Source organism: Protobothrops mucrosquamatus, unplaced genomic scaffold (assembly GCF_001527695.2).
Source record: "Protobothrops mucrosquamatus isolate PMUCROS unplaced genomic scaffold, P.Mucros_1.0 scaffold1018, whole genome shotgun sequence".
Classification (NCBI taxonomy): domain Eukaryota; kingdom Metazoa; phylum Chordata; class Lepidosauria; order Squamata; family Viperidae; genus Protobothrops; species Protobothrops mucrosquamatus.
The window spans coordinates 177074-203512 of record NW_015387254.1 but is presented as its reverse complement, the minus strand read 5'-3'; the positions used below and the strand labels follow the sequence as shown (position 1 = coordinate 203512).

Here is a 26439-nt window from a genome sequence, read left to right as displayed (position 1 = left end):
TGGCTGGCGAGGAATCACAACAGCAGATAGAAAAATGTGCAAATACATATATATATATACATATATATACACACACATACAATACATGTATGTATGTATTTAAGAGGTTTATATGGCAACCGTGGGCAGTTAATATCAATCAAATGCCTATAATAACGTAAACACCTCTCTTCACACATACCCAAATTAAAAACATCATACTCTAATCAGGCGCCATAACAATCTCACAGCACTACACAGGTGCTGAACTCAATCCTTTCTGGGTTGACTCTTGGGTGAAGCACAAGATCTTTATGGCTTTCTGGAAGGCTAAGAGGCTTCTACAGTCGCTAAGTAAAAAAAAAAGGCTCACACAACATAGAGCTTAAGATGAAATGAAGAGGCCTATCATCCTGTGTACCATTCTTTTTTCAACATTCTTTTGTTTGTTCTTCCCTTAATTGTTTTTTCTTTAAAATAAATAATACTTTTTACTTTGACTTTCCTGTTTTTTATTGTAAACTATTTTGTGATGCCCGTGCTAAGTCTGTTTTTCTTGTATATGTGTATATGTAAGTGCTTGTCACTCATACATCCAAAAAAGAAACCACCACTAGGGGTCCTCACTGCTTGAATAACTTTTTTTATTCAACATGTTTTTTTGTTCATATAATTTGGATATAATTGATCATATTCCAACCTTTCATTTGCATATTTCCTATATGGAACTTCTTTGGGATATAAAAGCCTTCAATGTTCTTTTAGAGAATTTCCAAATATTATGTCACAAAAGAAAGATACCAGTTGAACTTTAAAAAAAACACCCTTTTATTCCTATTAAAATCAATTTGCAGAAAGTTGGGGTTTAGAAAACTGTGCATGTATGAGTGCATATATATGTATTGACGGAAGAGAGGAACACAATAGCTACATTCCACATTTTACTGACCTAGATTCTTGCTGATCTTCATGTATGTATCATTGTTATATCAAAAGTAGCATAATTAGATAATTTCAAAAATTATCCATTTAAATATAGTCAGAGATTACCCGGGCATGGGTGTGGAGGAAGGAGAGAATGAACAGAAACTGCAGGAATCTCTCTTCATGCTTTCAATATAGACACTATTTTTTCCCCATTACAGAACTTAGTCTGAGCAACACTTTTGGGGGGGTGCTAGCTCTATGCTTAGGAGAAGGCCAGGAATAGCTCATTACAGGTTCCAGGCAGAGGATTTCCTTTTAGGGTTTCCCTGCCCACCATCATCCCTAGCTCAGCAATGCTATTCTGGGACAGAAGCCTGGAACTCATTCTAAAACCTAGCCAAAGTGAAGAGAAGATGATGTACTTAACGATGTGGCAATGTTAAGATTGCGGTCAAAAAAGTGGTAATAATACAACAGTGGTTAAGAAATTGTCTTAAACTGTCAATATGCTCTTAGCTTATTCTCTCTTCAGTGTGGATGCGACAAATACCCAGAAGTAGAACATGAATACAAAAATGCTTAAAGCATATTTCTGATTTGGACTTCCCTCTGTTTTGGCAGCGGAGTGTCAGCTTTACAACTTTGTAAAATGCCTTTCTTTGTCTTCGTCTCCTGCCCCTGTTTTCATTCACGAAATGTGACTGTTACTAGGTTTCAAAACGATTCAGAAACTGGGGAAAGCCTGCTGCTACGTTATTTGCAATTATCTTTTCCTCCACCTCAAATGTCTCATCTATCATTTTCAGCAGCTGTCACAAAAGCCCCAATCTCTACGGAAACTTCACATTAAGAAAAACATGAGGGAGCAGGAAAAAGGGGAAGGAAGTGATGGTAAAGAGAACATGAAAACTCGATCCGATGAATCAGGAGAAGAGAAAAATGGAGATGATGACAACCAGAAATCGGCTCAGAAGAAAAAGGGTGAGAAAAGGCTGTCCAGGGGTCTTAGCAGGTGTGCTAGTATGGCAACTTTGGACTTTTCTATCAGCATTGCTGTTGGCAGGGCTCTGTATTGATAAAGAGGACTGTACTTCCAGTGAATTAGGAATTAATGACTATATAATTCAGGGGTCTTCAAACTTGGCCCTTTTAAGGCCCTTTTGGTTCCAGGCACGTTGGCTGAGGGCCAAGTTTGAAGACTCCTGGGCTGGAACTTTGAGGACCAGTCTCAAGCACCATTCATTCAGTGCTATTGTAAGTTCAGCCAGTCACTGAATAAGTGGGTTATTAATCGAGGACCCCCTTAGTATAGAGAAACAGTTTTCTATTATCTTGAAACAATATAATTTAAAATCTTATCAGAGAATGTTCCAAGTACAGTCTATTAGAAATATATAACTTTGCCATTCCCCCCCATGCTGATCCATTATCTTGTAGCTTAGTCAATATCAGTGTACTATAGCAAACATTTTTTCTCATTGTAAGCAAAGGCACAAGACAAAAGTAAATCTCTGCCCTCAGAAAAGACATGAATTTATGAACTGAAGCTTGAACAATATTCTGGTTCAGTCTTTCATTTTAATATATTCCTCAGCAGGCACTTTTTCAGGACTCACAAAGTAGAACAGGAGTAACAGATTGTGTTATTTCTAGGCCAGCATTCTTATTTCCTTATCATAACTGTTTTTTGAAATCTCAAGTTATTCATTGCTGTTCTGGGAGTCTGAAATATTTTGATAGTTGGTGTCGCAGGTTGTTTAGAATTATGTTGCTTTGGTGTAGAATAATACATTCCTTTGAAGATTAATCAGGCAGTAATTTCTGTATTGTAGGCAGCAGACACAAATGGGTACCCCTGCAAATAGATATGAAGTCTGAAGTGCCAAGGGATAAAACCGCTTCTCGTAACAACAGACAGAATGAGCAGCATCGGCATCCTTCCAACAACCGAAGTGAATCAAAAGGTATGAGTTGAATATCTTTGAAAGCAGTAAAATTAACACACACACACACACACACAAAGACACACAGAGTTGTGTTTTGTATTGTTTATATTATAACATCCTTTTACACAAATGAGCAAAACATTTCTATTTTGAAATAGGCGACTTTGAGTATTCTGACAAAAATAAGTTTTCTCTTTAGTAGTGGTGACCTGGTAAAGTCATTAGAGCTAGTCCTTGCTTACCAACTGCCTTTTTAAATGACCATTCAAAGTTACAATGGTTAGAAAAACCAGGTCTCATATTTACAGCCATCATAGCATCCCACGGGCATGTGATCACCATTTGCAACCTTCACAACCAGCTATGAACAAGCAGAATTAATAGAGAATGTGATTGCAGTCCCATGATGTCTCATTTATTACTGTGATGATTCACTTAATGACAGAAATGGAAGTGTAAGGCTAACAGTCACATGATTTTCTCATTTACTGACTGTGTTGATTCACTTAACAACAGAAATGGAAATGATATTGTAAGATTGGCACTATCAGGAGTTTTGGCTTAGTGACAGAATTGCCAGTCCCAGTTCTAGTTGGTAAGCAAAGATTACCTATAGCCAGTAAAGTAGCAGATACGGGTTTTTATTTTACTCCCATTGCTGAAATTAGTTGAAGGGAAATAGGTTTTGAGGTATAGTTGATTAAGCGTATGCTAGAGTCAATTTTGATCCAAAAACCTATAAGACTGTTTGATAAGTGAGCTTTATTGCTGGCTTTAAAGTGCTGTGGAGAGAAGTAATAGCAATGTTGCTGTCTTTGTGTTTTAAGATTTCAGATTGTAAATCAAAGTGTATTGGTTTCTTCGTTGAGCCTTACAGGCATATTGCCTAATGCAGTCATACATTTTGCTTATCCATTAAACAGAAGCTTTAAGCTAATAAGTAGCTACTTGAATTTTTATGCTTGTTTTTCCTGGTAATGAGGATTTTATAGGGAAAATCAGTTGTTGATCTGTTGGTTGTTCAACTCGGTTCAGTGGATATTTTCATGAAGACCAAGCTACAAAAGTTTTGTTAAATTGCTGATTCCATGATTTGCTATGGGCATTATAAACATGTTTTAACTGTGGGTTAATTTTTTTAAAATCATTCTTTTGAACATGGATTCCTACTTCCATGTTTTTGTAAACCTGTTCCCTATTGCAAACCAATTGAAATGTTTTGGCTTTTTAGTCTTTTGGAATACAGAACATCAAGACACTTTTGAATTTTGTTCTGACTTTGAGGACATTTCCCCCCCCCCCCCAATTTGGCATACCCCTGCACCCATTGATTATTCTAAACTGACACATGGTTTATAGTATAGTCTAAAATAGGGGTTTTCAAACTTGGTCCTTTTATGACTTGTGGACTTCAACTCCCAGAATTCCTCAGCCAGGCATGCTGGCTGAAGAATTCTGGGAGTTGAAGTCCACAAGTCATAAAAAGGCCAAGTTTGAAGACCCCTTGTCTAAAAGCTAGCTAATTAGGATATTTCTTTTTATATGGCAAAGTTTCTGTTTTGTGGCTAGCAGTGAGAATAACAAGTAAGAAATTTGGGGTTTTCAATGTTGCTGTGTCTAGTTTAGCCCCCTTCAAATAGTGTTGCTATGTCTAGCTAAGCCTCCTTAATCTGTATGTAATGATAGAAGTAGATTGATTCTTTTAACCTACTTGATTGTTTAAAGATGCCTGAACATGCCAGTTCATAGTCATTTTAGTGTTTTAATCTCAGTCATGTTTTCTCTTTCTATTTATTTTGTTGCAGGATGGCATTTAGATAACAAGCATGAGCGGAATTGGCCTGACCATGATGAAACTTCTAGTGTTAAAAGCGACGGGGCAACTGTTCGTGGTGCTTTCAGGGGCAGAGGACGTGGCCGGGGACGAGGGAGAGGGAGAGGAAGAGGAGGTACTCGCTGTACGTATAATATATTCATAACCATTCTCCCATCTATAGAATATTGGTGATGCTGCAGATAAAGAACTGGCAAGCAACATTTTATTTCCACTATGAATGTCAGTAATTGAGGATAGCTGATTTGTTTGTGCTAAACTATAATTGACTATAGTTGGAATCAAGGTGAAAGAATTTAAAAACTTTTCCAAAACTAATGTCTTGTTTTTATTGATTGTTAGTTCCTTTTTAAACCAAAGAATAATAGAAGTAAAAATAATACACAAATATTAATACACAGTAAAAACACAATTACACGAAATGTAATTAAAAATTAAATAATTGATACAATGCGGTGATTAAGTATTAGAGTAGGGTTGGGGAGACCCAGGTTCAATTCTACTGTCCTATCTAGAAGCTCACTAGGTATTTTTGGGCTAGTCATTAATATCAGTGTCTATTAATTACAAAAAGAAAGCTTAAAATGATTGATTCTTGCATACCCTTTTGAAAAATCAAGACAAGTAGGCAGTTCTAAAATATCCTGTGTTGGGGGGGGAGAAGTTTTTTTTACAGTATCTTAAGTGTTTCAGTCTTTAATGTGCTTCAAGAGTCTTTCAGTTTTATTTGCAAATGATTAATAATTAAAAGTAAAGTGGCATTAAAAGGGTGGCATTAAAAAAAAACCATACTGTAAAAGGACTTTGCAAATTGAGAATTGTAATAAAGAGAGATTCTTCTGCAGATAGAAAACCTTTGATCCTCAGACAACAAATGTTTGATCCATGACGTTAGAAAAATTGTGAAGTAGATAAGATAGCTTTGTTTGGGTGTGATGTGGCACTGGTTCACGGCTTATCTGCCATGTTTTGTATCACTTGGCATCCCCCGGTACCTTTCAAGAATTTCCACAGATTGAGTGCATTGACATTTGACCAAGACATCTGGGACTGTTAGCAGATACAGCTGATTCAGAAGCAGTCATAGCTGGCACACTGAACATAAATGTGCAAATTTGCTTATTATTGCATTATTGAATTTGGGAGTGCAGGCATTCCCAAAGAATACATCAGATTTTTCAGAGGTTTAGGGGAATCCTCTTTATTCTGGAACAGGCTGAATCTCAATTCTTGTGTCTTTAACTTTCTACTGACTAGCAGCACATTTGTCATTTTTCATTTTCAGCCTCCTCCTTCACACCTTACTATTATTGAATTCTGGTAACATTATGAGTATGTACCATATTCTTGGGAGTTATGTGATAAGCTATCAGCAGAATATCATATTGGTGACACCTTATTCCAACCTCAAGGTGACCTTTCCCAACATTTTAGTTTCGATGAAGAAATGAATGTGGGAGAAAATATAGAACCACGTAGGTCAAGACAGGTCAGTGGCTATGGTATCAAACAGTAGTCCCTGCCTGGCTATTATATTTCATCTTGATTGTGTTTGACCAGTGCAATACAGATTTTGTTTGAGAAGGAAAGGTTTTAAAAAGGATTTTTTCTCTTTTTCCTTGTACAGCTCACTTTGATTATCATTATGGGTATCGGAAATTCGATGCTTCTGATGGCACACGTGCACAGAAATATACTAGTAATATCACTTACTACTTTGACAACATCAGTAGCACTGAACTCTACAGTGTTGACCAAGAATTGCTCAAAGACTACATCAAACGACAGATGTATGTATTAGTTTTGATTCTAGGAATAGTTTTTCAGTATTTCAAAAACCATGTCAGATATTTGACAAAGCATTTTATTTCTTTGACAGAAAACTAATTTTATTCGTTAAGAAATTGCTAAATAGTCTCTTATTTATTTCTTTGTTCCTAGATATACTGTGCTGCCCTTTCCAAAACGAGTAAAATGGCAATTATTGCAGCAGCACCATAGCCTATAATAATAAGCCCTACTTATCAAATTGTTTAGGAGTAGGCAACTGAAAACATTCAAAATAATGACTGGTTCTTAAAGTGGTGGCGGCAGCAGAAGACAAGGTTATGCCCAACAGCCACTTGAGAATATAGAAGGAAAAATAATATATTTAAATGTAAGACTGTCTTAGATTGGGACCAGTTTCAAAAATGATGGATATGATAGAGTAATAGTTATTATGCTTGAGAGAAACTTTTCTGAAGTGATATTACTGTAATTTGGCATATGACACGAATAACTACTTCAGTTTCCATTACTTGCTGTTTTCAGAGAATACTACTTCAGTGTTGACAACTTGGAAAGAGACTTTTTCTTGAGGCGGAAAATGGACACTGAAGGCTTCCTTCCCATCACTCTCATTGCCAGTTTCCATCGGGTACAGGCCCTAACCACAGATGTTGGCCTTATCATTAAGGTAAGGGATAATCTGTTCACCTGGCTACCTACCGTGTTTTCCCGAAAATAAGACCCGGTGTTATATATTTTTTTGCCTCCAAAAGAGGCACCAGTTCTTAATTTTGGGGGATGTCTTACCCGCTTACCTTAGGACTGCCGCAGTCAGGTCTCCCATGTCCTGACACCTGTCATGCTGCTGCTCGAATTCTTCTGTGGCCGCTTGTGGCTGGACGCCATGTGGCGCATTGTGCTGGTGCCGCCGCTCACAGCCGATTTATGTGTGGCTCATTGCAGTGATGCCACCGCTCACAGCAACAGGCTGCATTAAAACTCTGGCAGCGACGCGACAGGTGTCGGAGTGTGGGGGGCCTGGCTGCAGTGGTCCTAAGGTAAGCTGGTGCGGGGTGCGTGGGGCAGCTCCACACCCCCGCCCTGGCTTGATTTTTACCAGTGGGCCTCGCTCTAACACTAGGGCTTATTTTGGGGGGTAGGGCTTATATTAGGCGCACACGTAAAAATCAAACTAAGTCTTATTTTTGGGATAGGTCTTATTTTTGGGGAAACATGGTATGTATTAGAGTGTGTTCTCATTTCACTTTTGGTTATACCATACTATCTCATTCAAACTTGCACTAAAAATCTCTTCCATTGTGATGAATTGGGCACCTGCAGGAGCATTGAGGGAGGATTTTACTAACACAGAGCTTTCTCAGAAAAATGCCTGGATTGAGAGACTGCATAGTCCCAAGCTGTGCTTAGTAAAAGGTTCAGGGTAGCCTCACCTTAACATCTCTCAGGATATATGTAGTAAGATATTGGCCATTGGAATGAGTGGGAGAACATTTAAGGAGGACAGGAAAGGCCAAAGCTGTTTAGAGAAAAAAAAGCGATGATTTCCTCAATTTCAGCTATGTTAGTGTGGCACGGTAAAATATAATTTCTTCATATGAAAATAATTTTATATACTTCCTGACTCCTAAATGACTGCAATATATTGGATTATTTTTTAAATTATTTAATGTTCAATATTCTTTTAGATGTGTTTAAAACTCTCATTTCACTATCAGATAATAGGTATCTGCAGGATACCTTTTTTTGGCAGCACCCCTCCTTGACTTGTTTTGATATATTGATGCTGAAAATGAGGGCTTGTTTTCCAGGCATTAAAAGACAGCAAAGTGGTGGAGATTATAGACCAGAAAATCAGGAGAAAAGAAGAACCAGAGAAGTGGCCTTTGCCTGGCCCTCCCATGACAGACTATACACAAACAGACTTCTCTCAGCTAATCAACTGCCCAGAATTTGTGCCCAGGCAGAGCTTCCAAAAAGAGACAGGTCAGTACAGATGGAAAAATATGAAAATCAAATATGTTCCACCAAATATGTTGATTTTTGTTGTTGCTACATAATTTGAGATCAAGCCAAACATTTATTTTACAAAACAGCAGCATTACCAAATGACATTTCAGTATTTTATCCAGAGTCTCTGGGTTATTAAAGATAATAATTTAACGTTTAGTGTTGCTCAAGGTCAGCCTCTAATAATATGGGATTTGATCCTGTATGATAAGGGTGTCAAACTCGCAACGTCATGTGACGTGTTGCAACGTATCGAGACTTTTTTTTGCCATTGCCAGCAATGGGGTGGGTGCGGTTTCGCTATGATGCATCCGGCCCGCAGGCCGGCAGTTTGACACCCCTGCTGTATGAGAAGGCAAACCTGGCATATATTACTGAGACCCCGCCGAGCAAAGAAGAGGAAATGCCTCTCTTGGAAATATGCCCAGTGGGATTTTGCAGGTGGCATTAGCCACAACTTCGTGTATGTGTATGTGCTATTGTCTGTCGGGATTCTGAAGGTTGCCAGAGGCACTGCCTCTCAGATAACCACATGTGAGACCCTACTTGCAAGGTTGGGCCTGAAAATCAGTTGGAGTTCAGCTTTGGACCAGCCTCCCTGCTGCATAACAGCTTCTTTGCCTACTATGTTTGAGGCTGTCTTTGGCCTGGCAGTGGAACTTCCAAGATTTATGATTCTAGAGGAACTTCAATCTGCTATCTTACGGGGGCAGACCCAAAGACTGCATGGAAGTTCATGGCCACCATGAACCTGACCCTTTGTTGCAGGTCTGATCTGAGGGAGTGGGGGGCACATGATAGACCTGACCTTTGTTTTGGGGCACTGGCTGTGTGATTTGGACTTGGGCAAAGTTATATCCCTTGTCATGCACAGCCCACCACCTTGTGATCCTGTAGTTAGTCTTAGCTCTGAAAGAAGTGGTGGTGTGCCCTCTCTCAAACAACCTGGAGGTGTTCCTGCTCAAAGAGCTGGGGGCAGCTATGGCCAGAAGACTTTTTATGCCTATTCCCAGGCTGGGAGGTCCTGCTCTTAGTTACTTATCCTTGGTCACCTCCCAATTGGACTATTACACACAGTTGTACAGGGGGCTGCCCTTGAAAATCATCTGGAAGTTTCCATTGGTCCAGAATGCAGCAGCATGGATATCTGTCAATATATATCATTGTGCCCATGTAACACCGCCGCTCTGCAAGCTGATAGACTTCCAATTGTAGTTCAAGTTGCTGATGATTGTCTTTAAAATCCTACAATACATAGTACTAGGTTACTTGGGGAACCACCTTCTCCCAAGATTGACTACCTGCTCCACATGCTCCCACAGGGTTAGGGTTAGTTCCTGTAAGTTGTTGTAAGTTTCTTTTATTTATTTATTTAGGACCTTTTCTGTGGTTGCCTATGCTGTCTGGAATAATTTCCCCTCCCTGACATATGTCAGGCCCCAATGAGCATCCCTATAAACTTTTGAAATAAATAAACTTTGATTATTTCATAGCAGCAGATTTAACTGAACATTCTATGAAACCTCTTAGAATAAAATTTTGTGCATTGAGTTAGAATAGGATAGAATAGAATAGAATAGAATAGAATAGAATAGAATAGAATAGAATAGAATAGAATAGAATAGAATAGAGCTGGAAGGGACCTTGGAGGTCTTCTAGTTCAGCCCCCTGCTCAAGCAGGAGAACCTATACCATCTCAGTCTAGTCTCTTCTTAAAAATCTCCAGTGATGGAGCATCCATGATTTCTGGGGGTTCCACTGGTTGATTGTCCTCACTGTCAGGAAGTTTCTCCTTAATTCTAGATTGCTTCTCTCTTTGATCAGTTTCCAACCATTGTTTCTTGTCCTTCCCTCTGATGCTCTGGTGAACAAAGTGACCCCCTCTTCCTTGTGGCAGCCCCTCAAGTACTGGACTTGAGGGGCTCCTCTATTTCTTCTTTTCTTTAGACTAGCCAAACCCAAGTCCCACAACCGTTCTTTGTATGTTTTAGTCTCCAGGCCTTTGATTATCTTAGTTGCTCTTCTCTAAATTTTTCCAAACTCTCAACATCTTTTTTTGTGATATGGTGACCAAAATTGGCTGCAGTATTCCAGGTGTGGTCTTACTAGGGTTTTATAAAGCGGTACTAATACTTTGCCTCTGTTTATACAACCCTGAATTATATTAGCTTTTTTGGTTGCTGCTGGCTCCTGTGATCGTCCAAGGTCCTGGCTCAAGTGATCGTCCAAGGTCCCTTTCACAGTTACTGTTTGTAAGCCAGGTTTTGCCCAATCTGTACTTGTAACTTTGATTTTTCCTGCCTAAATGTAAAACTTTGCTTTTCTCCACATTGAAACTCATTTTGTTTGATGGGGCCCATTGTTCAAGTTTATCTAGATCTTTTTGGACCCTGAGTTTGTCTTCTGGGTTGTTGGCTACTCCTGTCAGTTTGGTGTCATCTGCAAATTAAATGAGTTCCCCTTCAATTCCCTCATCTAAGTCACTGATGAAGATATTGGGCCTAAGACGGAACCTTGTGGTACCCCACTGCTTACTTCTCTCCATGTGGATGTAGTGCCATTGAGGACTACTCGTTGAGTATGGTTTGTCAGCCAGCTACAGATCCGTCTTGATATGCAGGTCATCAGTCTGGTGGTGATGTTGTCTATTCCACCTTTTTCTAGTTTACCAAGGAGTAGGTTGTGGTCTACTTTATCAAATGCCTTACTGAAATCTAAGTATACTACGTCCACAGCATTTCGGCGGTCTACTAGTTTAGTCACTTTATCAAAGAATGAAGTAAGATTGGTTTGGCATGATTTGTTTTTAACAAACCCATGCTGGCTACTGGTTATGACTTTGTTTGCTTCTAGTTGTTCGCAGGTCTGTTTTTTATTATCTTTTCTAGGATCTAATAGATTGTGAGTACAACTAGATTGCCTTGCTCATGCAAGTTATTGTTCCATTTGGCTTCAATTATCTGTTGCCATCACCTAAGCATGTATTCTGGATAAAGAATATTTCAAGTGCATTTTTGTTTGTCTTTGAAAGCTCCCCATTTTGAAATCCTGACATTGGGAATGTACAAACCTGCTCCCTATGCTCATGTTATGAGTATGTTGTTAGCAAATTTTGTAGTGATCAAACAGGTTTGTCTGTTTCATAATATGTCTTCCAGTTGTATTTTTCTGATGGTAAAAGCATTAAGATAGGGTTGGACTGGTGCTGTATGATGTGTCTGGGGATTATATTAGAAAAGTGGATAAGAAAAAAGGTTAAGTAACCAAGAGCGGTAGAAATCGAGAAAAAATAAATAAAATATTAAATTTATAAAAATGAAAGGCCAAGTAAAACTCTTGACAAAAATTACATGATATAACCTATATGTTTTATACATAGTTAATGCAAATTAGAATTAAAATATGTAAATGACATCTTCTTGTCCATTTGTCTTAAAACTAAAAGTTGGCTCTCCCGTAGGAGTGCTACATCTTTATTTCCTTTTCATCCAAGGCTAATTTATATTATAGAGTTATTTTTGTTGATATTTTGTAAAACAAGTATTTTGCCTGTACAGATACTTTATTTAAATACATGTTACAGAATCTGCTCCTGGTTCTCCCCGCTCTGCCAGTCCCATGCCAAGCAAGACAGAGGAAGTTTCTAATTTGAAGACAATGCCTAAAGGTCTTTCTGCCAGCCTGCCTGACTTGGACTCTGAGGCATGGATTGAAGTGAAGAAGAGGCCTAGGCCATCTCCTATCAGACCCAAGGTAACCAGTGAATTGCATTGGAGGCCAGTCTTTCTACAGGATTTAATAACATATAGAAGATACAGAAGACGGGCTTAAAAGTCAGTCACGACTAGCGGGATAAAACCTGCAGGGATACCTTTATCTTTTTTTTTAACCTTATAGAAGACAGAACATTGTCAAGAGACTGACTAATGTAATATTCTAACTTTAATTGCAATTAAATGTGCTAGATAGGGATATACTCTGCCCTTGGAGATCAGGGTTGAATTCAAAACTGAATAAGTCTATGTTTGAAATTGGAACCATTTTGTGCAACTCCAATGGTGGATATTTTTTTTTTTAACTTCAGACAGAAAAACTCTGACAAAGACACAACAATAAAAAAGGGATGACAAATAGTCCACAGTGTTGTTGATGTGTTTTACAAGGGTATGGGTTGGTTGGCTTGTTTTAATGCAACTTTTGACTGCCAAAAGTACATACAAGTCACCCTTGGTTAATGATGGTAAGTGGGACTGAAATTTCTATCACTAAGTGATGCTGTAGCAAAATGTGATGACATGGGACCTCATCATTTAGCAATGGCAATCCCTGGTGCTGTCATTCACTGAATTCCACCAGTCATTAGGAAGAACCCACCTGAATCCAAGCCATTCCTGGCTTGATCCCTCCGAGCCTTGGTAAGATAAGGGACTGCCTCCTCTGCCCTTTTGGCTACTTGCTGCCCCTAATGCCTAGCCCTGCCTGCCTTCATACCTTCCACATTGCATTACTACTTACTGGTCAGGGCCTTCTTTCATACCACCTTCTTCCATGGCAGTGCACCTGGGGCGCTTCCCTCACACCTTGCCCTGGGCTTCTGTTTGTTCACCAACGAGAGCCTCTGTTCCTGCCCCACCCAGGGCCTTCTTTCGTGCAAACAAGGGCCATGTATAAGGCACAAAAGAAGGCCCCTGCCAGGTGATGGGGGCAACTAGTGGCAGTCGGCAAGTGAGTGGCCAAAGACGTTCATAAACCTGAATGGGCCTGAAATTTGTTCGTGAGACCACAAGGGCACTGCAATGATCAGAATTTTGAAGAGCAGTCACAAGGTCCCTTCATTCACTACTGTCCTCACTTTAAATATTTGTTGAATGGATGGACATTAAGCAAGGACTACCTGTATAGTTCTGCCCTTCTCTTAGTCTTCCTCTGTGGGCAGGTGTGTAATGTGATGCAGGATTAAATGAAATGAACTTTGTTTTCAAGCCGCGTATTGCAGATGAAGCTTTAAGTTATTTATCTTGAGGATGAAACTGAGAATTCATTGTAATTTTCCTGTGAGTGTTGTAGTATAGCTTAGTCCTCCACAGCTCCAATCTTAATAACATTATCTCACTTTTTATCAGAAAACAGAAGAGTCTAGAACACCACTGAAGCAGAAGGATCAGGATGAACCAGAGGAGTTGGACTTTCTTTTTGATGAGGAAATGGAACAGATGGATGGTCGTAAAAACACCTTCACTGATTGGTCAGATGAGGATTCAGACTATGAGATTGATGACAGGGACGTAAATAAAATTTTGATTGTAACACAGACACCCCCCTATCTGCGCCGTCATCCAGGGGGAGACAGAACAGGCAACCACACTTCCAGGGCAAAGATGAGCTCAGAATTGGCCAAAGTGATCAATGATGGACTATATTATTATGAACAAGACTTATGGACAGAACAGTTTGAACCAGAATATTCTCAGATAAAGGTGAGAATCAGGTTTTATTATCCTATTCCACATGAAATGAATGTAGATGGGACTAAGCAAAGGTCCTGAGTGTATTACTATAACTTGAACCAATATACTAATACAAAATCATTTTGCTCACCCACCTGTGTGAACATGTGCATCAAGAAAACTTAACCAAATGGTAGATTCAGAAAGCAGATGTTTAACCTGAGTCCATAACTGACTTCGGGCATTTCCTTTGGTGGGGCTCCTTTAAACATCTATTAACTTCCTCACATATATCTTAATACCTTGCAATGCCTTACCTTTTATCTTATCAGATACCATGAGTCAGGAATTGATTATAAATGGATTTATGAATATCAAATTATCTGCAGTTATGCTTATATTTTGGGTGCAATTCCCTTTTGATTAGAGCTGTTTTATGTAAAAGCCAATATATCTCAGATGGTGCAATGGCTCAGTGGTTAAAGATGCTGGCTTTGTCAGCTGGAAAGCTGACAGTCCCGGTTCGAGACCTGAATGCTACGCAACGAGGTGAGCTTCTGTCCTTGTCCCAGCTGCTGCCCATCTAGCAGTTCGAAAGCATGCAAATGCGATTAGATAGTTCGGAACTGAAGAAGCTTCTTGGATGAGAAGCGAAACGTCTTCAGGGAAAACAAAGTCCAGTTGCCTTTTGAAAAAGCACCTTTGGGAAAACCTTGACCTGAATGATTGAGAATCTCCATGGACAGATAAATAGGTACCACTTCAATGGGAAGGTAACAGTGTTCTGTGTGACTCAGCGTGTAGTTATGCTGGCCTCATGACCATGGAAGTGTCTTTGCACAACACTGGCTCCCTTGTCTAAAAAATGGAAATGAGCACTGCCTCCTACAGCAGTGGCCAAAATTGTGGAAACTGTTTGGGAAAAAGTGTATTTTTGAGGTTTGATGGCTAATAACACCACTTTTTTAGGGAGGAGTAGTGCCATAAAATTATATATCAATGGAAATATAATTTAATCAAGAATGTAATGCAACGTAGTTTATTCAGTTATCTGTACTGTAGTTTGTGAAAAGTTATAGCCACATAACCAGAAAAAGGAAGCACAACTTGCTTAGGTTGATATCAGGTAGCTTTCCTTCATCTGATTGTAGCCAATGAGCATGAATGTTTAGAGAGCCAATCAGGTGTCATCTTGTTTTGGCAGTGAGCCAATAAGATCACAGTAGGATTCAGTTATTGATGTCATGTATTGAAGCTGAGAGGAGGACATTTGTCAGTGTGTTATGTGATCGCTATCAAGTTGGTTGGGGATTTTTTGTGTTCTTTCATTTAGTGAGCTTGTAAAATGTAACAAAATTAAAGTAATGGTGCAAAGAGTTGACTGGTTGCCCAGAAAGCGATGTAAAATAGTATTATTAAGTGAACAAGGCTACAGTTATAAAGAAATTAGAAGAAAAATTGGTGGAAACTTAACCAACGGTGGCATTTCGTAACCAACGGTGGCATTTCTACTGTACACTTTCCCCAAAAGGTTTCCACAATTTTGGCCACTACTGTAGAGTTGGAAAAGACGGGAAACCTTTACCTTTATACTCTTAGATATGTGCATGTATTTTTTGGGATATAGTGTCTGACAAGCCAGCAGTTAATTGTATTTGCAGAGTGCTTTGGAGAGGAAGTTCTACCAATTGTTTCCTACTACCATATAGATTATGATCTCAAGCACACACTAGCCACCTGATCACTCTTGGTTACAGAATATTTTCCTTATCTTTTCTAGGCACGAATGAGAATTAAACGCCTTTTATCACCACTGCATATTAGTGAACAAATATTTCTTTGGGTTTGTTACGGTGCCTTCTTTCATGTAGTTATTAGGCTGTTATTTCGGCTTATATATTGACTTTATTGTACACCTAGCATCGATAGGATGTGAGGTGTTAGAAATAGTATAGATAGTAGGCTGAGTTGAGGAAGATTCTATATTCTGATCCAGAAAATGTGAGGACAGTGTTGCTACATTTATCTCATGTCACTGGGGATAAAATCAGCCAGCTTCTGGTTATAAATTTTAAATAACAAAAGTTACCATAACTTATGCTCTATAACAGAATGCTATTACCTTAAATTGATCCCTTTTAACAAGGGAGCATGTCAAACACATATCTTGCCTTTTTGTCACTTAGACCTTTTAAATGTGATGTTTAGTTTGCATTTGTTGAAGGATTGGTATAAATCATCTTCACCTATTCCCTACAACCTAGACTGATGACATTTGTTCTTGTATATATCAGCATTCTAATATATGTTCGAGCAAAGGTGATTTTTTTATACAGTGCATTCAGAAAGTATTCAAATCCCCTTCACTTTTGTCAGTTTTGTTATGCTGCAGCCTGATTTTGCAGTTGTTGAAATTCATTTTTTTCTTCATTAATCTACACTCAGTACCCTATAATGACAAGGAGAAAACAGAATTTTAAAAATGTCTGTAAATTTAATAAAAAGAAAAAATGAAAACATTACATTGGCATAAGTATTCAGACCCTTCACTCAGTACTTTGTTGAAGCACCTTTGGCAGCAATTACAGCCTCGAGTTTTTTTGAGTATGACGTGACAAGCTTTGCACACCTGGATTGGGGGATTTTCTGCCACTCTTCCTTGCAAATCCTCTCAAGCTCATTCAGGTTGGATGGCGACAGTTGGTGGAGAGCCATTTTTAGGTTCCTCCAGAGATGTTGAGTAGGGTTCAAGTCAAGGCTCTGGCTGGGCCACTCGAGGACATTCACAGAATTGTCCTTAAGCCACTCCTGTGTTGTCTTGCCTGTGTGTTTAGAATCATTGTCATGTTGGAAAAGGAACCTTTGGCCCAGTCTGAGATCCTGAGTGCTGTGGAATGGGTTTTCATTGAGGATATCCTTATACTTGGCTCCATTCAGCTTTCCCTCAACCCTGACCAGTCTCCCAATCCCTGCTGCTGAAAAACATCCTCACAGCATGATACTGCCACCATCATGCTTCACTGTTGGGATTATATGGGGCAGGTTATGACAGTGCCTGGTTTCTTCCAGCACATAACATTTAGAATTGAGGGCAAACAGTTCATTCTTGATTTCATCAGACAAAACAGTTCAATCTTGATTTCATCAGACAAACAGTTCAATCTTGATTTCATCAGACCAAAGAATCTTGTTCCTCACAGTCTGAGAGTCCTTTACATGCTTTTTTTTTTCCAAACTCCAAGCGGGCTTTCATGTGTTTTGCACTGAGGAGAAGCCTAGATCTGTGGAGGGCTGCACTAATGATTGTCTTTCTGGAACTCTGTCCCATGACCACACAGGATCTCTGGAGCTCAGATTGAGTTCTTGGTCACCTCTATTACTAAGGCCCTGCTACCCGATTGCTCTGTGTGACTGGGTGTCCAGCTTTTGAGTCCTGGTTGCGCCAAACATCTTCCATTTGAGAATTATGGAGGCCACTGTGCTCTTAGGAACCTTCAGTGCAGCAGAAATTGTATTGTAGCCTTCCCCAGATCTGTTCCTTGCAATAATCCTGTCTGAGTTCTGCACACAGTTCCTTTGACTTCATGGCTTTTGCTCTGCTTCATTGTGCATTGTCCTCCGCCGTGAGGCCATCCACAAAGAGGTGTGTGCCTTTCCAAATCATCAATTTAATTTAATTGACTCCAATCAAGGTGTAGAAACATGTCAGCAACTATCATGAGAAATGGGAGGCACCTGAGCTAAATTTCAAGTGTTGTTGCAAAGGGTCTGAATATTTGTGCCAATGTGATATTTCCATTTTTTCTTTTTAATAAATTTACAGACCTTTCTAAAATTCTGTTTTCACTTTGTCCATTACTTCTATCTTGACAAAAGAAAATTCAGTGGCGAATACAGGAAGATTTGTACAGTACTTTGTGACATATTATCTGACGATGTTATATTAAAATGTAATACAGAATCAGTAGATAGCTGTGGGCTCAATAAAACATAATTGGATAATTGTATTTAATCCATTTTGGATGTCATCTCCCCATAGTCAGTTGCTCCTGAAATTTCTCAGTTCTTGAATGTGACTAAAAATAAGCTGTCTGAGCATGGGGAAAAAAAAGTTAAAATAATGTGAACAGGAAGTCAGAATGTTACTTTCATGAGCTCCTTTTATTGACTTTGTAACCTGTCTCTGTTGAATGTGAATGGGAGACAGACATAGAGAAAAGAGCATTTGTCACAATTACATTGATTTTAGTCTTCTGCGGAATTCCTAACTAAACTGTACACAAAAGCTTTGTTTTGTAATTCTGATGATTTGTCTTACACTGAGATGGCGAGGTATATCACTGTATTTTGAAACAGTTATTCTTGATAAGTCACCTGTTTAGGGACCCACTTTCTATGTCCCCAATTTACTGAGATTCTTGTGAGGTTTTGGTGCTGCCCTGACATGATAGACATAAAGTGTAAATCTCTTCTAGTCATGTATTTTAATTTTCATTTGTGATCTTTTGAAATGTAGCAAGAAGTAGAAAACTTCAAGAAGGTGAATATGATCAGCAGGGAGCAGTTTGACACACTTACCCCTGAGCCTCCTGTTGATCCAAATCAAGAGGTTCCCCCAGGACCACCCAGGTTCCAGCAAGGTAAGGGTTTTCAGAGATTCAGTAGGAGTCTTCCACATAGGATCTTTTGACCATTCAGTCTGCACTGTTGTATTTTTAATCTGCTGTTCTCTGGTCTTCTGGGGTTATTTTTTCTTGCATGTAAAGCATCTAGAAGTTCTTCCTGTTTTATTTTATTATTTATCAAATTGATATGCCCGCCCATCTTACACAAAGTGACCCTGAGCACCATATATTAAAAATCTTATATTTATTTCAGTGCCCAAATCCATCATTTTATGCTTGCTTTTTAAAACTTTGTTGCTTTCACTTCTTTTTATTTTTAATATTTTATTGATTTTTAACAATTACAATCTTTAGTGCTTAGTAAACAACGTGTTATCTGGGTTCACATATTTAACAGTGACTTCTTCAATGTCAATCTGTTCAGTACTGCACAATCCAGTGTTTTTCCCCGATCCTCCTTTCTTCCCCATATTTTTTCCATTTTCCCTTCATTACAAATCAGTTATGTTGATGCATACAAAGTTACATATAAACATCCTCATCATATTTTACTAATATTATACAAATAACAATATCAATTCATAAATCAATATCCTGTTTTTCATGCTCTTGTTAAAGTTTTGTTTCCCATATTTATTTGAAATATCTTTGTCAATTATGATTTTCTCAGTATTAATTACATTTGTATAGCTAAGAATTTTATTCATACCAGCTATCCTCTTATTTTCATATTTTCCATATCAAAAAAAGAAAAAATGCTATTTTAATTCTAAATCATATTTTTCATTATGAAAGTCTAATTATATCTAAGGGTCATCCATTCTTTTAATCATATTCAAACATATTTATTCATATAATGCCCCCTCTAAATAGGTCAAATCTTCTATTTTTTTAAGTCTAACTTGCTTGCTTTCTTTGCCAAGTAGCTTTCCAGGCCAAGGGAATTAAATCGCCTAGGAATTTTCTTTCTATTTTTGTAAAAGTTGCTTGGAATGTGGAAGACAATTTAGGTAGGGTATTTTTTGGGGGGGGGGAGAGAATTCCGCCCATTTATATTCCTAAAGCAATTCCCATTTTCCTTCCCCCTCAATTTCTCTTTTCATTTTTTGTCTCCCAAGTTGTGACATTTCCCCTGACAGTTCTATATTCCATTTTTTAAAATCTTCTTCCTTATCATCAAGTATATTTTGCAGACCTAAGGGATAAAGCGCCTTTTCCATTTTTGTTGTTATGACTAAGTCTTGCAGTATTTTATTTATATATAGTAGTTTATATTTCTCTTCTTTTATCTCTTCCGCCTCTGGGTCAATGTTCTCTGCTTCAACTTCTAATTCCTGGTTTATTTGTTCATACTTTGTAGTAATTGTCTGGGAATTTTCTAGTTGTAGATTTAATTTGGAGAATTGCTCATTTATATTATCTAAATTGTTTTTAGTCTCATGGTTTCTTTCTGTGTCCTCTTTGTGTGTGACAATTGTTTGATGAATTAGTTGTGGCATAGAGTATATTTCCTTCTGAAAAATGTTTATTTTTTCTTGAGGCATCATTCCTGGAGATCCTTGATTATTAGTCTGGGTGGGGGCTTCAAATGGAGGTGCAAGGTATATTTTCTTACCACTTTTAGCTGGGTGTAAAACATCCATTTTGTTTCCTCCCTCCAGATAATCTGTCAAAACTTTTATGTTCTCCAAATACAAGTCTTGTCTAGCATCACCAATCTTAATAAGAGTAGAACAAAGTTTCATCTAATTTTCTAGTCTTTATGTGTAGCTTTTATAATCCAATAGGTTCCAGAATGTGAGTCCAGTCCTAAAAGCAACATTTTGAAATGATCCTTTCATTTCATCCAAGAATTGGATGGTCAGGCAAGGTTGTAATCCACAATGTTCAAAGTGTTCAAAATGTTCAACCACCCTGAAAACAGTTCAAAAGTTTCTCCTAGCCAGACGTAGTCAAAAGTCAAATTTTTCTTTCTTTCCCAGTAGTTCTTGAGAATAGAGGTCCAAGCTCAATAGGTGTTTGTAATCCAAGAAGATCAGGTTGATAAGTATGCCAAAATATTTTTCTTTATTGCCAGCTGTTCTCCATTAAGTTAGGAGTCACCGAGCAGCCTGGAAGCTAGTTGTAGTGCTATACTCAAATCCACCACTAGATGTCATTCAAAACCCACTTTCCACTCTTAAGACAAAGGGCTGGTTTCTTATATTTCACCTGAATGGGTTTTTTTCCCCCAAAGAGAAAATCTTAACAATTATCTCAGTTCTCAAATTTATTCAAACTGTAGCTTTATGTTATTTCCACTTCAGTATTATGTATTTCTGTTCCCCATAAAAGAAATTAAAATGCTGCTGGAAGGGTGGGGCTACAATCCCCTTCCTTCTCATGTTTGGAGGTTTTTAGCTTCTTGGGAGTCATTCCCAGGAAATTCAATTGTGAAATAGTAAAGAAAAGATCAATATTCTTACCCAGTTCCAAACATGCTGTTTACAATCTGCTAATTGGTGCTTTTCTTCGGTTGTCAGTGGCTAATGGCTGGCTACAGGAATGTAACCAGTCTTTCCCCTACCAGTTTGGAGGGCTTTCCTCGGATCCAATGGAAAGACCGCTGTCTCTCCGTGATCGACGAGACACCCCTCCTTCATCGCCTCTTTGGGGCGACTTTAGGCCCCTTTAGGGCCCCCAGCAGGGAGAAATCTGGCCCGGAAGGCAGAGCCCTGATTTCCTGCGTCCGTCTCACCTCAGCGCCAAACCAGAAGTTAGCTGTTTTCATTTCTTTTCCTTAAAGGGAATTGGAAAACACAGTTTCTGAGCATGGATGTTGATGTTTTTATTTTTTGTGTATAAACAGCATAGTTTAATTGCTACTATTTTTTTTTCATTGTAGTTCCAACTGATGCTCTGGCAAATAAACTCTTTGGTGTGCCTGAACCGTCAACCATTGCCCGATCTCTACCAACAACTGTGCCAGAATCCCCAAACTACCGCAATGCAAGAACTCCTCGGACCCCTCGTACACCTCAGCTGAAAGACCCCACACAGACGCCCCGGTTTTACCCAGTGGTTAAGGAAGGCAGATTGATAGATGCCAAGGTAAGGCCTGCGCATCAGCTCCTTCTATGTGCCTATAGATATTGGGTATCTCTTGACTCAGCTAGAATTCTTTGTGAACCTTTAATGTTCATAGAGAACCTCTTATATGTTCCTTCTGTTTCTTATAGACACCCCGGAAAAGGAAAACACGGCACAGTTCAAATCCCCCAATGGAATGTCACGTTGGTTGGGTGATGGATTCTCGGGAGCATAGACCTCGAACAGCATCCATCAGGTACTAGAAGGCATAATGATTTCTATGAAGTTAAAGAACAAAAGATTGAGAGACCCTATTGAAGAAACTGTATGAGTTCTCTTCTTCTCATAAGTCAATGCCCTTTTTACTCAAAATAGTTCCTTAATTAACATTTAAGACTTTCTCAGAAAAAGCTTGTCAGATTAAAATCTAATTTACTGTAATGTGTTTGTATCTACTTCTGAACATTTGAGCAATTGGTTCCTATATTGACATATTTTTTTAAAATTTATCTAGTTCCAGTCCTTCAGAAGGCACCCCGGCTATAGGCAGCTATGGCTGCACCCCACAGTCATTGCCTAAGTTCCAGCATCCTTCCCACGAACTCCTGAAAGAAAATGGCTTCACACAACATGTCTACCACAAGTATCGCCGGCGCTGCCTTAATGGTGAATTGTATAGATACTGCTGAAGTTGTCATGTATTTGATTTTTGTGCAGGCTATAGTGAATGGAGCAGGTAGTTTGCCTAATATTTTGGCCAGATTTACCTTCTTGGAAGTGATATTCTTTGCAAACCTTCATTATTGTTTGAAGTAGTAATGTGTAGACTAGATCTGCATGTAGTGCAATGAACTACTTATTGTGAATTGGACAAAAAAACTGCTCTGTTCTGCTTGGTTATCTGTTCAGTTGTATAAAGCTATATGTGAGGTTGTAGTTGAATCACTTCTAATTGGTGTGGGCAGTTTTGAAGATAAAGTTTCCTTTCATTTAAAGCCAGTCTTTTTCCATTCATTATATGATATCATTTAAGATTGCAATCCTTTGGCTGCTCTATAAATGACATTGCTACAGAAATCTCTCTATCTGGTTTCAAGATCCAAAGGCCCAGGCATTCAGCAGATTCTTAATTCTGTGTATAACAGAAACATAATGAAGGGGATTGTGTGTATTTTGTCATGAGGATGAAGTGAAGTATTTTTAATTGGCATGCACTTTTAAAATAGTTCTTAAGAGTTTTTCCTCTTTGTTTTTATCCAGAACGGAAACGACTGGGCATAGGCCAGTCCCAGGAAATGAATACTCTCTTTAGATTCTGGTCATTTTTCCTTCGGGATCACTTTAATAAGAAAATGTATGAGGAATTTAAGCAACTGGCTCTGGAGGATGGAAAGGAAGGGTACAGGTAGGTCCAAACCTATTTATTGCATCATCATAGTTGGCATTTTAAATACGGAAAGGGGGACACATGGATTGATCTTGGCTTTAGTAACAAATAAGGTGATAGCCCTTAAAGAGGTATTATACGGATAGTTTGTCTGACTTGATCAAATAAGCTCTTGTAAGAAAAATTAGAGCGTCTGAAATTACAGATGTATGGTCTTGCAGGTATGGACTGGAGTGCCTCTTCAGATATTACAGTTATGGACTGGAGAAAAAATTCCGACCTGACATATTTAAAGATTTCCAAGAAGAAACTATAAAAGATTTTGAGGCTGGTAAGTGATTTTTTTCCTGTAGCACATATAGCGGCTGATATTTCGGGGAATAATTATGTAATCTTTCTTTAGAATAAATAGTTGGAGTTTTGATTACCCTCTGATTCCAAAACTATAGTATGAAAGGATGTTTTGAGTACTGCGCATAGGAAAAACTCAAAAAGACATGAATACTGGGAGAAGCTCCTGCGTTCTGAGGCCAAGATTACCTTTAGCTTTATGCTGTTTTCTCTTCTGCAAAGAGAGAGACAGCTGCTTTCTTGTCCCCTCCGTCTCTTACCTCCTCCAATGTGTGTGCAGCTAATTAAAAGTCTGTTCACATAAGTTGCCAATTTTTTGTCACTATTGGCTGAAATGAAATTGTTATGGCTTCCTACATCTATGTTAAATGAGACTTATTTTTCGTTTTTTGTCTCTTGTTAATAGGCCAGCTTTATGGGCTTGAAAAGTTTTGGGCCTTCTTAAAATATTCCAAAGCCAAACATTTGGACATTGACTGCAAATTGCAAGAATACCTCAGCAAATTCCGCCGCCTTGAAGACTTCAGAGTTGATGTGGGTACAAATAACTGTTTCTTCCTTGTAATACAAATATTTCTAATGGTTGCGTTTTCTCCAACTTTTATGGCTATATCAGGCAGAGTCAGTTAATAATAATGTGTTTGAAATAATATGAAATGATAGGGAAATTCTGCTTGCAAATTAATTGCAAACACTGGCTGGGTGACTTTGGTCCTGACACATTCTCTCAGCCACTTTAAGATGGTTGCTCTGAGGAAAAAAGGTGAAATTAGATTTTACTGCTAGCTGGCAGGGAAGGTAACAAGTCATGGATACATGATGTCTGCCTTAACAGTGATTCACTTAATGAGTGGCAAAAATTTGTAAAATCATGTGTGGTCGCATGATATCTCACTTAACTGTCATGAAAAAAAGCCAACCCTTCACTTGCATGAAAATGCTAAGCAGAAAAAAATAATAAAAATAATATGCTATTTAAAAAGAAAAATAGCCCAGTCATATATGAAAATCTTCAGATAATTGTGAATGAAGGTATGGATATCAAGACTTGGGAACTAGAATTGAAAGCCATATTTTGAAGTGGACTACCACTCCTAAGGGCTCATTCTAGTTTGTCCAGTTCAGACATGGCAAAGTTGAATGCTGCAAGTCACCATCCTCTTTGATTTTCTCTTAAAGTTTTTTGCTAAATGACTATAAAATCTTCCCCTTAATATTTCAAATGAAAAGACTTTTAAGATCTCAGTTTTGAAAGTGTGGGCCAAGCAGCAAAGTACTAAAGAAAGGAGGGACTTTGAGGTACTATTACTTTTAAAAAATACTGTAACAAAGAAAAGCTCTGTATATTTCTCTTCCCCCCCCCCTCTCTGTGTAAGTGCGTAAATTATGCTTGAAACAGTATTGAGATGCTATATAAATCGGTCTAATGGCTTTTTTCTCGTTTCAGCCTCCTATAGGGGAAGAAGGTAGCCACAAGAGATATGCAGCAACCATAGGAGTAGATGGAAGGAAGCGATACCCATCTCAGTCTTCTAGCAAGACTGTCAGCCATACTCCATCCAATCAAATGTCTGCCTCATCCAGCCAAGTCCCCAACTCACCAAGCCAGGAAGATGCCAAAAACCTGAGCCAGCCACATGCAGTTTCCACAGCCACAGTGGAAACCCAAACAATGGGGAAGTAGACAGGCTAGAACCACCAGTGGAAAAGGGGGCAGGGAGTTGGAATGTAGAAGCCCAAGGCCAGGCTGCTTTCGGGAGGTGGGGCTATACAGCGCATATGATTTTTCTTGTTGGCTGGAAAAACAAGATGATCCAAGCTGAATGCATCTTTTTCCTCGCTGTGATTAAGTCATTGATTGGAGCCAGACCTTCACATTTTCATGTCTTAGCGCCTTTCAGGGGTTAGGTTGGGTTGGGAAAGGGGAGATTTTTATAAATATAAATATATTATATATATATATATTATATATATATATATATCAAGTTTTAAATTATTGATAGAAGTTTGTTTGGATAAACCAAAATTACTCTGCATCATGCAGCCTCACAATCCAGCTCCTTCTCCTCCCTCTGAACACTTAACAACTATGCAGCCCACTTGGTAAGCTGGAAGTTTGGACCGAACAATGTAGTGTTATTTGGAGAACTAGCCTTTGGCTTTCCAAGTTCAGCAGGCATCGCCCCCTCTGGATATAGCAATGCACAAGAGGAGTCTCTGCTACTATCACGTGTACCACCACTACTTCTGTCGTGGCTCCCTCTATGCTGCTCATTTTTTTCCATCAGACACCTACGACTGGAAATGAACCAAAGGACCCTGGCTGAAAGTGGGCCCACTTGCATTGGGCTTGCCCAGTTCTTTTGCGTGATGGGTAGAACATAAACTTGCACAGTGTCTCCCCTCGCATAGGAATGCTAAGACTTGGCTAAAACAGCTTTCACTTAAAAAAAAAAAACACAAAACACAAAAAAACTTGTTTAAAAAAAATCTGTTTCTTTTGCTTCCTTCCTTCAAAATAATAAGTTGCCTTATTGTGGAGTTGGGAACTTGTAGGCATCCCTGACTTGAGCATTTTGGGAAAATGGCATCTCTTTGGGAATCAGCCAGACTGTGATATATTTCTGTTTCCTGTTCAGTGACTCTTGTCTGCAGTAGCTGATGACTGTCTTCCCTTTAACCCAGCTGTGATCCGCATCAACTGGAACAATACTGTTGAGACCTAGCTGAATGTTGGTTCACACCACACGAACAGCTTCTCTCCAGAGCAGGGGGATACTGGGGCACTTCAGCCTGCAACTTCTGCTATTGTGTAGTTGATGCTGATGTATGTGTATCAACTGTTTTAGTGTCCTTTCTGCTACAACTGCATCTGCCATTGCTTCACTTAGACTTCCAGGTGCGCCACCATTTTTTTCCTCTCACCAGGACAGGCCAGGAACTCATTTGTTCTTTCATGAAATCTTCCTATTCCAGGATAGGCAGGCAGTTGCGCCAGGAAAAGAGTAAAACACAGACTGTGGATCTAAAGGCATACACCCTTGCTTTTCATCCATGTGGTTGAAGAATATGTGCA

At 38.8% G+C, this 26439-nt stretch overlaps 1 protein-coding gene across 1 annotated transcript in view; it reads left to right on the top strand.

The window, feature by feature from the left end:
• The window catches only part of LARP1 (La ribonucleoprotein domain family member 1), a 53499-nt gene extending 27663 nt beyond the window's left edge, over positions 1–25836 (top strand). The window contains exons 4-19 of the mRNA XM_029284847.1: positions 1713–1887; positions 2739–2870; positions 4658–4810; positions 6314–6476; positions 7000–7144; positions 8286–8460; positions 12068–12237; positions 13608–13961; positions 18448–18571; positions 21441–21646; positions 21775–21881; positions 22140–22291; positions 22886–23030; positions 23234–23343; positions 23770–23897; positions 24811–25836. Of these exons, the coding sequence (XP_029140680.1) occupies positions 1764–1887; positions 2739–2870; positions 4658–4810; positions 6314–6476; positions 7000–7144; positions 8286–8460; positions 12068–12237; positions 13608–13961; positions 18448–18571; positions 21441–21646; positions 21775–21881; positions 22140–22291; positions 22886–23030; positions 23234–23343; positions 23770–23897; positions 24811–25047 (2625 nt within the window). The 5' untranslated portion in view covers positions 1713–1763 and the 3' untranslated portion in view covers positions 25048–25836. The remainder of the gene's footprint in view (positions 1–1712; positions 1888–2738; positions 2871–4657; positions 4811–6313; positions 6477–6999; positions 7145–8285; positions 8461–12067; positions 12238–13607; positions 13962–18447; positions 18572–21440; positions 21647–21774; positions 21882–22139; positions 22292–22885; positions 23031–23233; positions 23344–23769; positions 23898–24810) is intronic.
• Positions 25837–26439: the final 603 nt, after the last annotated feature.